This window comes from Eubalaena glacialis, chromosome 1 (genome assembly GCF_028564815.1).
Source record: "Eubalaena glacialis isolate mEubGla1 chromosome 1, mEubGla1.1.hap2.+ XY, whole genome shotgun sequence".
In the NCBI taxonomy this organism is placed as follows: Eukaryota; Metazoa; Chordata; class Mammalia; order Artiodactyla; family Balaenidae; genus Eubalaena; species Eubalaena glacialis.
Window position 1 is genome coordinate 168,289,028 of NC_083716.1, and position 16,433 is coordinate 168,305,460.

Here is a 16,433-nt window from a genome sequence, read left to right on the forward strand (position 1 = left end):
AAACCTCTCCTTAGGATAATGTAAACATTTGAAATAATATTTAAGGACTTTTTAAGGTTCTCCTGAATTGTTTCCTCCAATTAAAATTCTTTCTTTTTTATATAACTCATATTTTTAAATAATAAAAATAAAAGCTGCTCATTATGAAAAAAAAGGAAAAAAAAAACCAAAGAAAAAGAAAAAAAATCACTTTTACTACCCCAAAATGACCGCTATATTTATATATCTATATTTTAATTTTTTTTGGATTATATGTAGAGAGACTATGTGTATGGTTATTTTTTTAATAAAAGTGAGATTAGTAACTTATTTTTCCCCACTTCATACATATGAATCTACTTCCATTTCAAAAAAGATACACCTACATAATTTAATGGTTGTATGGCTACATTAATTAACAATCAACTTTCTTGTTATTGAAATAAATACTCCTTCCATATTATTCTAAACGAGAAAGATTAAACTTACTGGTGTATGATCACTCCATTGCCAGGATCCTTGTAAGTCAGGGCTCCTTTTATTCAAACCTATCCAGAGCCAACGCTGGTCACTATGTAAAAAGGAAGTGTTAAGAAAATTTGAGCACAGCATTTGGCAAAAACATTTAGCATCCACATGTCTAAAATGCTTAAGACATGTAAGTTTATTCAGAAGACCTTCTCACTAACTGAGAAACACAATTTCAAGCTATATGAACAAGTCTTCTGAAATGAAACTGAACCCTATTTACAGGGTAGCTATCAAAAAAGTACCAGACTTTTTTAAACTAAATTTTATGTTATTTTCTTCATATGAAAGGCAAAAACTATTCTGCTTTGAAGAACTTAGGAGGGAAAAAAAGTATATGATTATTTCAAAACTTTTACTGCAGAGCTTCAATATTAGATAATGTTTTCAGATACAAAAACAACCATAGCATTTCCTTAAAGCATTTGTCTATAACTATCAAGTATCTTTTTAAAATGAAGATCCTGGCTAACCTTTGGCTTGGCTAACCTTTTATTAAATGAGATTTTAAAAAAAATTTAATTCCCTCTGCCCACTAAGTTTAAAGTAAAACAAGCATTCAAGTATCAATATTTTCTAAATACCAAACTCCATGGGTTATACCAGAGCAATATAATTAAGCAATCACTTAAGTGAATATATTTAACCATCATAACTATTATGCTTTCATGTGCAAGGCACTGAGCTATGTGCAATGATGATACAGAGAAACACAAGACATAATATCTACCCTCAAGTGGTATATAAACTAGTCAGGGAGACAAGATATATATGAACAAAGAAAATATGAGACCATTTTTGAAAAACATCAAATGATAAAAATTTGCATACATTTTAAGCACTACAAAGAGTTCGGAAAAAGGAGAGGTCACTGTGGACTGTAGGAAGTCAGGAAACATTTTGTAGAGTTAGTAGGACAAAAGACAGTCTTTGAAGAATTGCCAACATTTCTTTTGAGCCATAATCTGAGTGTTTACCATGTGCCAGTATTCAGGCTGGCTGAGCGGAGAAAGGATAGGCATTCCAAGGAAGAATACATACAACAACATATAGACGCAGGGACATACATTGTAAGTGATCCCTTCCCCTCAATTAAACTTATACTCTAACCAGGGAGATATTTTCATAAATTGAAGCGATATAACCACAAGAAATTTCTCCATCTCTGACTTCATTTGAAAATACTCTCTAAAATATAGTATACCTCTTAGGCCTTAAAAAGTAGACCATTTACCATGCAATTTTTTTTTGGCGGGGGTGGTGGGTTGGTGATGCTGGTTACTTTCCATATAATTTAACCTTCTGATTGTATATGTCATGTACTACCAGTACATGAGTGAATGTTATATATGCAAAGCAATACATACATAAATGCTAAGTATAAATAGAACACGTATTAGAAAAGGGGTAGAATCCAAATCTAAAGTTAATCCCTACTCTCAAGCTCAGTAGAATATATGGAACATATGGAACGTACAGTTACAAGACTGCTGGGAAATAGAGTAAGTCTGCATTTAAAAATATTTGCCAGTGAATCCAAGGCAGGAACAAACTTAATTTTAAATTAATTTCTCACTTTTTAATGAAATAATTGCTTTTCTTCATCTCTTTCCTCTGTTCAACATTCCCTCATATTTTAACATCAATAAGCATGTTTTGCACCTTACCAACCTCAAGCTTTTCAACTTATTGCAATGGAATATGAAGGCAGTCCCCTTTCAGTTTTTATTGTTATACTGTTTTCTTTCAGAAAGAAAGATTACCAATTTGCAGAGTTAAGATAAATCCAGTGGAGACAATTAAGTCTAGTTTGAATTTAGCAGCTAAAAAAGGATTTTGCAGTTTGTGTCTTCAACTAATCAGAGCTTTCCTACAGACTTCCAAATGTATCATACTTTCCGATTGTTAGATTTCTAAACCACCAGGTCTAGATAATTGCCATATATACATTATAATTAAACTCAGACAGCTAAAATAAAGAGGAGATCAAGTTTGCTTCCTCAAACTTCATTTCTTTCTAATTTTTGTGGATTATGTATTTGGGCCTGGAGAATTTGTGCGGAATTCTGTGTTTCCCTAAAGTAAGCATTAGATATTTTATCTTCTTTGCACAATCAACAGTATGACTGGAAGATGATCAAAGATCGTTTGGCATCTGCATTTACTCTATAGGCAGCTCCCACAGAAAGCTTCTTTAGGGGTCTGTCCCCACCATTTCCACTCAGTCTGCTCTTAGCTCCCCATCTTCCCTTAGAAACCTCTGCTTTCAGGCCCATTTCTGCCTCCTCTGCTGCACCTCAGAGAACAGTTTCCTAGAGAGAAGTTTGTCCCATGTCCAAAGCTTCTCATCTTCACTACATTCTGAGACTGAACTTCATTGCAACCCAGACCTTTATAGTTTTCAGCTTCCATTTCAAGAGATTTATTAGCCGGTTATAAATATAGTAAATAGTAGCTACTTGTGGGGTTTTTTTTTGTGTTATAAATATAGTAAATAGTAGCTACTTTTGGGGGTTTTTTACTTCATTTCTCATTTGTAACTTCTTCCTGGTTTGGCCTGATTTGTCTGTAGGTAGATAAAGAGAAGAAGAAATTGGAAATCACATTAATCGTTGCACACCTCTAATATGGATTTTCAAAAATTCGAGGGAAGAAAAAAAATTTGTGGGAAGAAATGGATCATAACTGAGGAATTAAATCAAACTGAAAACTTCTCTCTGTATATAAATTTCTTCTGCTCCAAACACTAAGTATATGGTTTTAAGGCTATGAGGTTAAGAAGACATTGCATGAAAGGTTACTTTCTGTATTTGCATTAAAATTTCTACTCTCAATCAAATTTCCTGCTGCATCTGGTTCCTAAGGAAAACAGCACCTCAACCATAACCCCCAATAAACACTATTTGATGAGGGCGCTTAGTCTGCAAAGCCTTAGATTTATATCCAAATCCACTCCTGCCACATCACTGGAGGTAGTGCACACAGCAGCAATCGCACTGCAAACAAGGCTTTCTTCCCTAATCCTAAAACTACTTTTGTTCTACAATGGCTTTCCCTGGTGGGCTGCTGTTAAGAGTTGCAAAGATTTTAGAGCCTTAATGATCTGGTGTACCATGAACTCTTTTCATTGAAATACAAACAGAGAATGGAACTTAGATTGTGAGAAGTAGAGCAGTAATCTGACCTTATTCCTTGGCAGGCAAAACACAATTTGGGCAATGGACGTCTCGCTGAGAAAGGTCAATCCCTGCAATAAAAAGCTAAGGTGTTCAAGGAATAAGCTGTAGAATCATTTTCTGATATAAATGGGCTGGCTTCCTTTCTTCCCTTCAAGCCATGGTTATAATATTGAATAAGTTTTAGAATATGTTGTCTAAATATAGCATGGGCAAATTATCTATTAATGGAGCACGTATTAAGCAGACGTTACAGTCTGATTAATACATGGTACTGTATTAGCTGCTAGGATGAGTACAAATAAAATATAGTCCCTATGAGTGAAAGGATTATGGTGATGTGTTTTTCCTTTGTGCTCTTCTGTTTTCTAAATTCAATATACATTGCTTCTGTGATCAGAAAAGAAACTAAACATTGTATATTCTGTGGAAAATAAACTATATGATAGAAATAGAAGAAAATGGAAAAGATTTATACTAAATGTTAACTATGTTTATAACTAGGAGCTAGGATTTGAGGTGATTTAATTTTCTTCATTATCATTTTTTACATTCCCCAATTTTACATAATGAACCTGTATTAATTTTTAATTGAGGGGGAGAACTCAGCAAGTGTGATTAGAAATTAAAAAATCAAGAAAGAGTCCTTAATTACCTCTCAGACTTTTGTTTTCTAGTGTAATTTGTTCTGTATATAGAAGCTCTTAATGATCATTTATATCATATATGATATTCCATTTTTCATCAATTGATTCCCACAAATACAGTTGCCCCTTGGTATCCACAGGGGATTGGTTCCAGGACCCCCCTCATACCAAAATCCACAGATGCTCAAGTCCCTTATATAAAATGATGTAGTATTTGCATGTAACCTAAACATGTCCTCTTGTATACTTTATTTTTAGATTACTTATTATACCTAAAACAGTGTAAATACTATGTAAATAGTTGCCAACATGAGGCAAATCCAAGTTTTGCTTTTTGGAACTTTCCAGAATTTTTTTCAAATATTTTCGATCTGAAGTTGATTGAATCTGTGGATATGAAACGTGTGGGTATGGAGGGCTGACTGTATCCACAACCTCATGGCTTAGTACTTTTCCATGGCTCCCTGAACCACGTAAAGGTTTCTAACCTCTTGCTGGGTTAGGAACTTGATTCAAAACCCAGTTTGTTTATGTCAGTATTTTCCGTAAAAATACCTTAGCTTAGACAGTATGATATTGTGTGTGTCAAGCTTGAGATCTAGGGGCTAGCAAGCTGCCCGGTTGAAATTCTCTCTTCAGGGAGGGTCAGCAGGGTATTAGAAAGGTTATGCTCCAGAGGCAGCCACCACAAGGGAGTCTGTGGTCCAAAAGCCGTACCTGAGACTTTGGTTGTTAGCGGAGTAAATGTCAGAAATAGGTTAATATCAGCAAACTTAGAAGCTTGTTAATCAGCATGATCTTAGAAATGGGCACTCACTGGTAAAAGTGAAGATATGAGGAATAGCTAAAAATACTTAGGGACACTCTCACTCTCATGAAAGGGTATTAGAATCTGGTGAGGCTGGTATCCTGTACCACTGGAAATGGATCTGGGGCCTGATCTCTCTCTTTTTTTTTTAATTTATTAAATTTATTTACTTTTGGCTGCGTGGGGTCTTCATTGCTGCGCGCGGGCTTTCTCTAGTTGCGGCGAGCGGGGGCTACTCTTCGTGGCGGTACGCGAGCTTCTCACTGCGGTGGCTTCTCTTGTTGTGGAGCATGGGCTCTAGAGCACAGGCTCAGTAGTTGTAGCACACAGGCTTAGTTGCTCCGTGGCATGTGGGATCTTCCTGCAGCAGGGCTCAAGCCCATGTCCCACGCATTGGCAGGCGGATTCTTAACCACTGCGCAACCAGGGAAGCCCTAGGGCCTGATCTTTTAATGGTCCCATGTCCAGTCATTGGGTCAGGTGACTGGGACTGCCTTATGCCAACTACAGTGGGAACAGAAGAATCCTGCCTCTGGAACACTGTCACATTTACCTCAAATGAGCCTTCCATGCAAGATGGTCACTGGAACCTAAAAGGACAGACTACCGGTATGTTGTAAGCTTACAACACAGGTTATATAACAAGTTTTGTGCCTGCTTCAATGACTGTTTAATAAATGTATGTCTGGAAAGATTCGGTCTGAATATTGCATTCATTATACTCTACTCTCAAGGTTGTGGGCAGTAGCTAAGAAACACTCACCTCAAAAGAAACTTAAGAGTTTGTATATTCAAATTAGCTTAGTTAGTGTGCAATGAAATTTTGTATATTAATTTCTAATGCTAGAAAATGAAGTCTAAAATACTAGAAATTATACAATAGATGCTTAATAAATGATTATTTATGGAACACATGTATTATATTTTTCATCAGATTCCAAGCACACTGTAGTGAGACTTTACTTGCTTTAATGAAGAAAATACAATAGTTAGCATATTAATGCAAATCTGGAAAATGTGGAAAAATGTTCAAACATTTAAACACGCATTCAAAATCTTATCTTCCAGAGGTAACAACGATGATCTTTTCTGACGTATTTTTGCAGTCTACTTTTTGATGTAAATAGTATATTTTTTACTCTTTTATAATTTGCCTTTCTTCCCACTTAATATATTATAAATATTTGCATGTTGTAATGTTCTTTTTTTTAAAATCTTAATGAACAGGGGATAAATTCCAAACAAAGATCAACAAAAGTGATGATACTAGGCATCTTTACCTTTTTTCTGACTTTCATGGAAATGCATTTAATGTTTAATCATTAAGTATCATATGGCTATTGGTTGAACTACACTTCTATTTTTAATTTAATAAGAAATTATGTGTTAATTATATTAATTAAATATGCTAAGTATATATTTATATATAAAACCAGGAATGAATAGTGAATTTTACCAGATGCATTTTCAGCACCTATTAAGATGATCACATATTTGACTAGATATATAGAGTTCCTAATACTGGCCCAACCTTGTACTCTTGGAAGAAATCCTACACGATCAAGGCATGTTATTTTGAGGTACTATAACACACTCGGTTAAGAAAGTGGGCTCTAATGGGTTCATATATTGGATTCTTTATTTACTAACTATATAACCTTGGGCAAGTTGTTTTACTTCTTTGTGTCTCCATCTCCCCATTTAGATAAAATGGGCATAGTAACCTACCTCATAGGCCGTTGTAAGGATTAGTTAGTAGAAAATACTTAGGACATTATCTGGCACTCAATAAGCAGTATATCTGTGTTTGTTATTGTATCCCTTGTTAGTATTTACTTTTTCAAGTCTAGATATGAGGTTGGTCTATAATTCTTTGTGCTATCTTTGACAGGTTGTGATATCAGAATTAGACTATTTGTGAAATAAACTGAATGCTTGCACCAGTTTCTATGTAATGGAATACAATCTCTTGGTTGTACTATTGAAATATGTGGTAATGATCTCTTTTTTAAAATATGAAGGAGTTCACATATAGAACCATATATGTAGTTCTTATCTTTTTCTTGGAAGAAATTCTTTGTTAACTTTTTCCATTTTTTCCATGGCTATTGGATTACTGGGTTTCCACTTATTAAATCAATTATATACTAATTTATATTTCCCTAGATATTGTTCACTTTAATAATTTCATTATAATAACATAGAATTATGCATAGGATTCTTACCAATGAAAAAAATTCTCCATTGAAAGGATTTTATAATCTCTTACTTAGGTTTCATTTTAAGTATCTGTTTTTTTTGTTTGTGTGCATGATTTAGTCATCAGTAGATTTTTTTTCTTCTGTTTTGTAGTTTTATTTCTAGAGATAAAACTCTAGGATTTGTCAGTTCTGCTTTTCTAGTTTCTAATTCATTCATTTCACTTTTATTAGGTTCTTTCTTATGGTTTCCTTTTATTTATGTTGATAAATATTTTAACTTTTAGGTGAATGCTTATTTTCATTATTTTTGTTTAATAATTAAAGCCCTTAAAGCTATTAATGTACCTCCAGCTATAGCTTTGGTTATATCCCATGAATTTCAGAATGAGTGTTTTTATTATCATCTATACAGTTTTGATTTACTTGCCAAAAGAGTTCTTAAAAACACTGAATGTTTATTTTGTAAATAAGAGTCACAGATGTAGAAAATAAACTTATGGTTACCGGGGGGAAAGGGTGGGGGAAGGAATAAATTGGGAACTGGGATTGATACATACACACTACTATATATAAAATGGATAACTAATAAGGATGTACTGTATAGCACAGGGAACTCTACTCAATACACTGTAATGACCTATTTGGGAAAAGAATCTAAAACAGAGTGGATATATGTATATGTATAACTGATTCACTTCGTTGTACACCTGAAACTAACACAACATTGTAAATCAACTATACTCCAATAAAAATTTTTTTAAAAACACTGAATTTTTAGGTGAAGGGGATTTGATTTCACTTCTAATGTAACTTGTATAATTTTACCACTTTGAAATGTTAGGGTTTTTTTTTTTTTTTTAGCCTAATAGGTGCATTATTTTAAGTGATCCAGGCAAAGAGCTTGAAGAGGAAGTATATACAGACTTTTTAATCTATAAATAAAGAGGATATTATTAAATCAACCTTAATTATACTATTCATATGTTCTATGTTATTTCTATTTTGCCTGTCTCGTTCGTCGATAAATGAGATGAGCGTTAGTCTCTCATTACTATTTTTTATTGAAAAACTTTAGTAATATAATTAATATTTTTGCTTTATACATTTTGATACTTTTTAAGTGTGTAAAGATTCTTGACTATTATAACTTCACTGTAGATTGTACCTTTAATCAATAATAAGATCTCATTTTCCCATTTAATGTCTTTTTACTTCAATTGTATTTTATCTAATATTAATACTACAACTCTAGCTTTTTCATTCACATTTACACAATATAATTTTGCCCATTATTTTAATTTTCCCATTCTAATTTTTGTGTTAAGTTTGTGATTATTAACTCAATGCTACTTGGGTGAATAAGGCCCATACAGCAAATTATAAAGAAATAAAATAACATAAGCAAGTGAAGTGGCCAAGGAGTAATAAATTGGAGACCACAACAAATTGGAGAGTGATGCCGCATTTTGGTGGGCCACTGGCTAATCAGCACTAATTATTGCTGCAATATGAAAATGTTGCCGGTTGTTTTAATTTTAAAAGGAGTGTCAAAAATATGGATTTTATCAAAATGTTTTGATTCTGAAACACTTTGTGGTCCCTTCCTTCCAGGAAAAGAACGTAATACTCCTTGGGCTGGAAAGGTACTAATTGGCAAGATTTGTTTTAGGTATCTTTCAACAGCATACAGTTGGGTTTCATTACTGAACACATTTGCAAACTTGGACTTAAACATAACTGATAATGGATACATTTGGTCTTCTGCCATCTTCTTTATGCTGGACTTCATGCTTTGTTATTTTATTCCTTTATAATTTTCTGTATGGGCCTTTTTTTTTCACCCATTACATATTCAGTAGATGAACATACTCTTTACAGTTTTAAAAAAATACAAAATCTGTGTTTCTAAATATGATTTCCAGGTAAAATGAAAAATTTATTATACTTTCAGTTTTCACAACCATTTTATCTCTTTACATCTCAGTTTTTATTTATAAACAGAGTTATAAACTCTGGTATTAACCAGAGTTAACACCTGGTTTTGTTAAAATATTCTTGTTTCCCTTTCAGAATTTAGGATAATTACATTCTAAATTTAGGATAATTTAGGGTAATTTTATAATTACATATATTGCATTATTTAGACTGGGGCTATGTTTTTATGTTATACATTCTTCCTTCTAATTCTTTAACAACAAAATACCTGTTCATGTGTTTTGATTTTTATTCATCTCTCAACTGGAGTATGTCTTTGAAATTTTTTTCAAGTAGGGAGCATTATCAATTACTATCTTCACAAATGAAAAACCACACCACTGGGAACTAAGATCAACACATTGCCCACATTTTCCAGTTCAAAACTCTTTAGATGTCAGTTTTTAAAATGCCTTCTTATATTTAATGGCCTAGAGAAGAAGGTTAGCTGGATTTTGTGTTTTGGTACCTGTTTTATTTTTGCTATTTTTCTTTGAAGTCTTTGTTTTTTTGAGTCAAAATGATCAGGAAAGTATTCACTAGGATATGTCCAGGTGGTGATTTCTTTTCCATAATTTTGCCTGATATACCCTGAATCCTTGATTTACAAATTTTGGTCTTCTTTTCGATTCAAAAAGTGAGGGGAGGGACTTCCCTCATGGTCCAGTGGCTAAGAATCCGCCTTCCAACGCAGGGGATGCAGGTTTGATCCCTGGTCTGGGAAATAAGATCCCACATGCCGCGGAGCAACTAAGCCCTTGCGCCGCAACTACTGAGCCCCCACACTCTGGAGCCCGTGAGTCACAACTACAGAGCCTGTGTGCCGCAACTACTGAGCCCATGCTCTCTGGAGCCCGCGCACCACAACTAGAGAGCTTGTGCGCCGCAACTACTGAGCCCATGCTCTCTGGAGCCTGCGCACCACAACTACAGAGCCTGTACACCACAACTACAGAGCCCACACTCTCTGGAGCCTGTGCACCACAACTAGAGAGAAGCCTGTGCACTGCAACGAAGAGCCCATGCGCTGCAATGAAAGATCCCGCATGCTGCAACTAAGACCCGACACAGCCCAAAATAAATAAATTAATTAATTAAAAAGTTCATTCTCTTAAAAAAGAAAACAAAAAAAAAAGTGAAGGGAAAAATAAATTGTGAAGTAGAAGCCCCTCATACCTATGATTGTCCCCAAAGCTTCAGAAAAAATTCCCTCTATGGCAGCAACACTTGGCCCATATTTCTCCACATTATCTTTAAGGACATCAAGAAAACCGTTCAGGAATCCTCCTTCTACATAACATCAAAATCACAGTGGCTTATTGACTCCATCTTTGTAACACCTCTGATCACTTCCTTACTGTCCCATCTTACTGCCCTTCTTCAATGTAGTTTTCTACCAGCTGGGCTGTAATAGCCTTATAATTAATTGTTCTGCATCTACCTACCATGTCTGTCTGTCTGTCTGTCTGTTTTTCTCTCTCTCTCTCTCTACACACACACACACACACACACACACACACTTTGTTTTTGTTTGTTTTTTGCCTATTGACTTAATATTAAACTCCTTCCCTGGCAAGAAAGGGTGTTCTAATTTTATACCCAAATTCCATTTTCTAGCTAAGTTCTATGGCTCATTTCTCTTCCACCATATCTGTATATTCTAGTCTCAGTTCCTTTGCTTATGTTCTGCTTTCCCTGGCTTTTTCTCCCATCTTAACTTTCAAATATTACCTTACTTCCTAAGAATCATCCTTCTTCATAACATTTTCCCCAATTATACCTCCCAGAAACACTTCCTCCCTCCTCTAAATTCCCATGGCCTCCCCTTCCTCATGTTCTAGACTTTTCCACCATACTTTTCTTATCCCCACTGCTGGACATTATTACACTACACAAAGGGTGGGGACCCTGTCTCCTTCATCTCTGAATCCCTCATAGCGTCTTGCACATAAAAATGTTTGATGTTGAATGACTGTTAAAGTACTGAATAACCCTTTTAGATAATAAAACATGTCAATTCTGAATACCTAGAGGACATCAAATTTAACATAGAAGATCTCATTCTAAAAGTATTACCTGAACTGGTCTGTTAGAAAGTGAAGAAATTTCTTTATTTCATCCATATGACTGAAGCTAGGAAGGTGCCCTCCAAGTGCTTGGCAGAATCTCTCAGCTTCTTCCCAGTTCCTCTTTCTTACAATTCTTTCTATATGAAATAGCTTAACAAAATATAATGTTAATTTGTTTTCTGGTATAATCATAAAGTATTCATAATTTCAAAGTCGATTACAGTCAAATGTGTGGGCCCCTGAAATGGACTCTCAGAAGTGTAATAAAGACAGAGGTAAAGGCCCATATACTGTGACACAGACAGGTCCTGCTGAAAGTGTCAACTAGAGGCCAGACTGACACGAACCCTAAAATAAAATTTTTGACTTGTAAGAGGTGACAGAACTCTTCATTTGACAACAATAATTAGAGGGATATGAGAATCATAAGCAAAGTATTAGCATGGCATGCAGCTCACCCAATTTCCCAAAACAAAAGAACCCTGGGAAAGAGCCAGTTCTGGCTCTGGCCCTGCTCTTTTGGGTAGCACGTGAGTTTATATGGGAATGAGTCATCTGACACCAGAGGTTCAATGATACCCTGACAAGGACGCTGTGCTCCCAAACACTTCAGTAGGTGATGTATATGTCTGGGGAGGAGCACAGTTTGTACAAAGACATGGACTAGGAGAGCAGACAGATAGCTTCATTGAGGGATTGAATGAGAACATTACTTTACCTTATAACAAGAAAGACCTGAGGGGAAACTATGCCAGCCTTCAGGACAGGGGTCTTCAGGCTTGGGGGCTGCTTTTTCAGGCTCAGGGGGCTCACTTATCTTCTTGCAAATTGAAAGTGCTCTGAAGCTTCTGCAGTCTTTCACCTCCCACTTTCCAAGAGACTTTCCTGTAGCCATAGCCACACACCCTCCTGGAGAAGCTGGGGTTGAACGGAAAAGTTTAATTAAAAATAACATTAAAGGGACTTCCCTGGTGGTCCAGTGGTTAAGAATCCGCCTTCCAATGCAGGGGATGCAGGTTCGATCCCTGGTCAGGGAACTAAGATCCCACATGCTGCGGGGCAACTAAGCCCGCGCACCGCAACTTCTGAGCACGTGAGCCACAACTAGGGAGAAGCCTGCATGTCACAGCTAGAGAGAAGCCAGCGCACCACAACGATGATCCCGCATGCCACAACGAAGATCCCAGGTGCTGCAACTAAGACCCGACGCAGCCAAAAAATAAAATGAATAAATATTTTTAAAAAACATTAAAAAATTAAAGCCCCAACATTTTCTAGTGCCTACACACTTTATTTGATTCAAAGTGGGGAGAGAGAATAGGAAAGAAAATGGGGGAAATAAATGTGTTGTTCACAATAATAATGATGACAGTAATACAGAGAAGTGTTTACTACTTGCCAGGTACTATTCTAAGAGGATTAAATGAATTGATCCTCACATGGAGTGGATTCTATTGTCACACTGAGGTACCGTGAGGATTAGTGATTTGTCCAAGGTCACATGTGAGTAAGTTGCTGATCCAGAATTGGAATCTAGGCGGTGTGTGTGTAGAGCTGTACCCTAAACCACTATGATGCTCAGAACAGTCTAAATCGTTCATATTCACCTAACAGCTTTCAACAGTTTTTAAGCAACTTAGTAAACCTCAAAACAACACTCTCAGATTCAGAGCCAAAGGAAGAGCTGGTACAATAAAGGTAAAAGGAGGTGTGTGGTAATATACATTTGTTTACTATTTATTTTATGGCAGCCAGAATTTTATTTACTCACTACAACATTAAAAGATAGTTTGTATTGTCAGATCCATTTCCAGACGAAGAATTAGTGACTTGCCCACAATCATAGTTGATGAGTGGTGGAGTCAGAACTTGAACCCAGATTTGTCTGGCAAAATGCCATGCTCCTTTCCCATTACATCACACTGCTTAAAATGCGCAGAGGACAAGAAGAACATACATTGCAAAGTAATACGGTCAACTTCCATTCCGTCACCCAGAGAAGCCATGTGGTCTCATGTCTCATTATACAAGGACAGCAAGAGGAACAAGGAACTGGGAAAAATAATGCTGTGCTACCCTGGATGGGTGTGCTGTTTTCTCTTATTCTACCCCCTATCCATGGCTTGCCCAATGCAAACCAAACTGGCTGAATCTGGGAGTAATAATGGTAAAGAGGACTTAAAGGCAGTCTTTCTGGCTACAGACTGAGAGAATAGCTATTATAGCTACTTCCTAAGCACCCCTGCCCCCAACCACTGAGGCTTATCCATGAAGAATGTGACACTGACTCTAAAATGTCTGAGTGTCTATAAAAGAAATCACGTATTTTGTATTGTAGAACATTCTAATTTGAGGTGAAATTTAACCAGGATTAGCATCTGCATCCTCCATCTTCTACAAGTAAAACGATGACCTTGTTATTATCAATACCACTCATATTTATATCGATGATCATGTATTACAAATTTTGTGGGCATTCTCTATTTCAAATATTGTGTTGAACTACACATTCACATGTTCCAATTTCTATGTTATAAAAATGGTCTTCATGATTCCATTATACAAACATAAGAAAATATAAATAATTCAAAGGAAGGAAAGTCGAATGCTGTCTCATGAAAAGCCAAAGGCCTCTAAAAAGCATTGAATTAGAAATCAGATCTGGATTTTAGCAATTCAATAACCAGGTAACCTTTGTCAAGTAAGTCACCTTTCTAAGCCTCTGTTTTCTCCTCTAAAATCAGAAGGGCCTTCTGAGGCCTTTTCTGGCTCAAGTGTTCTGATTCTATGGCTAATTATGGTCAATGCTTTAGGCTAAAGAAGGATAAACTACCTTGCAGAATAAATAATACCTACAATACATTGCCTCCTTAATTCTCACCCATTGAGAATAATAGAAATAAACACATTCAATTTTGGAGAAAGAAGTTAAGAAGCAGAGAGGTGAAAATGTAAAGTGCTCCACAATGAAGCTTCTAGGTTCTGTTTGAGACTACATGGAAAAGATAACAAACTCACACTGCTGCTTCTAGCTCTGTGCCATTAGATGGTGGTTTCTGAGAACTGAGTTTTCTAGCTTTTATTGGGTAATTGCCGAGGATTTCATAGGGAAGACATAGTTGCTGCTTCTATTTATGGTTCCATAGATAGACTCTAGTCCTGAAGATCATCATCCTCTTCTTATTTCAAAGGTAAGTGAAGAACACATTTGGGAGGAATGCTGCCTCTCACAAGTCACTGTATTCTACTGCTTTCAAGGCTAAGGCACTCACCTGGCTCAAGAAAATTCCAGTTGGAAAAGGTTACAGCCCGCTTTATTCCACCAGCACTTCCCCAACTATACTCTCCACTTGCATCTGTATCTCTCAGGCCAGTCCAGAAGTATTTTTCTGGAGACTTAGTATACTTTTTAATCATATCATTCAGGTATTCTTGCTCAAATCTACAAAAGGAGAGTCAAATTAGTAGGTGTTTTTTACAGTGACTGAAATACTATATAAATTGAAGACGCACTTTTTTTTAGGAAGATTATTTAGCAAAGGAACCCAGAGTTAAAAGTTCACACCTGCTAGTAACAGTCAGATTGCAGTTGGTTCCAAAGGGGACCTCATCCTTGTAAATCTTGTAACAGGCTTCTCCATGTCTCTTCCAGCCCTAAATCAGAGGAAAAATATCACACTGTCTTCTGCACTTGATAACAAGCAAGTTTCTGTTACATAAGTAACATCTTACAACTAAGGGAAATTAAGGACATGGACAGGGAATTTAAACACATGATGAGAGTGGGATACAATTTCATAGAAAACCTCCATAAGCCTGTGAGCCTGTGTCAGACAGAAGGAATGTCCTAACTTTCTTCACCCCTAATGCCTAGCTCATCATAAGAGTATAACAGTTGTTAGTTCAATTATTTTTGAATAAGAATAATACAAGTAAGAGAAGTAAAAAATCAGCATTGAGGATATAATCATATACATTTTTATAGAAATTCATGAATAGATAATTATTTTTCCTATAACTCTTTTTTCTTCTGTAAGAGTGCCGATATCTATGATTCACCACCTTCTGGCTTGCTCTAATGTATAAATGAACAGAACCTAGTAATTTCTTCTATTTTCCAAGTCTAAAGTATTTAAGTCTCAACTACCATATCTAACCAAGAAAGTATAATATCGCTTAGAAAAATTTCCACAGGGGTTTTACATACCTCACCTGGAGGACACATCTTATCAGATCTTGTATCATTCAATTTTTCTCCCTTTTTCTTACATACATATTTAAGTTTCTCTTCACATGATTGGACCTTCCACTGACCTAGCTTTTAAAAAACAGAAAATAATTTTTCCCACAAGAGAAATTATTTGCCACATATTTAGAATTGAACTCTTATCTTAAATCAAGATAGTTTCTTCCCACAACTATCAGGGAGGGAGAGGGGGAGGAAGGGAAGGAGGAAAGGGAGGAGGAGAAAATGAATATAAATGAATGATTAAATGTGAGAACATACCCCTAGAAAATGCTACCCAACAAACCTGGAAGCCTGTTACTTCAGCATCACCTCAAGGTCACAGTGGGGATGAGTTTCATTTTCTTATAAGTGTGACAATAAAACCACCAAAGGACACTATACAGAAGTTGAAGAGAGAAGAACCCAGCCCACAGAGTTGCCAGAGTTGTAGTCTTCTTCCACATGACACAGCCAAAGTTTGTCCACAGGTTAAAAAACTTTGGGGCAACAATAGCCAGGACATGGAAGCAACCTAAGTGTCCATCGACAGATGAAAGGATAAAGAAGATGTGGCACATATATACAATGGAATATTACTCAGCCATTAAAAGAAATGAAATTGAGTTATTTGTAGTGAGGTGGATGGACCTAGAGACTGTCATACAGAGTGAAGTTAAGTCAGAAAGAGAAAAACAAATACCGTATGCTAACACATATATATGGAACCTAAAAAAAAAAAATGGTTCTGAAGAACCTAGGGGCAGGACAGGAATAAAGATGCAGACATAGAGAATGGACTTGAGGACACAGGGAGAGGGAGGGG

General features: G+C 35.9%; 1 protein-coding gene across 2 annotated transcripts in view; it reads right to left on the bottom strand.

The window, feature by feature from the left end:
* LOC133087378 (CD302 antigen) overlaps nt 1-16,433 on the bottom strand; it is a 129,502-nt gene that overhangs the window by 85,610 nt on the left and 27,459 nt on the right. For both annotated transcript variants that reach the window (XM_061184389.1, XM_061184399.1), the window contains exons 9-14: nt 15,590-15,700; nt 14,948-15,036; nt 14,655-14,824; nt 12,101-12,300; nt 11,390-11,532; nt 469-550 (exon numbers count right to left, since the gene is read on the bottom strand). In XM_061184389.1, coding sequence (XP_061040372.1) covers nt 469-550; nt 11,390-11,532; nt 12,101-12,300; nt 14,655-14,824; nt 14,948-15,036; nt 15,590-15,700 — 795 coding nt within the window. The remainder of the gene's footprint in view (nt 1-468; nt 551-11,389; nt 11,533-12,100; nt 12,301-14,654; nt 14,825-14,947; nt 15,037-15,589; nt 15,701-16,433) is intronic.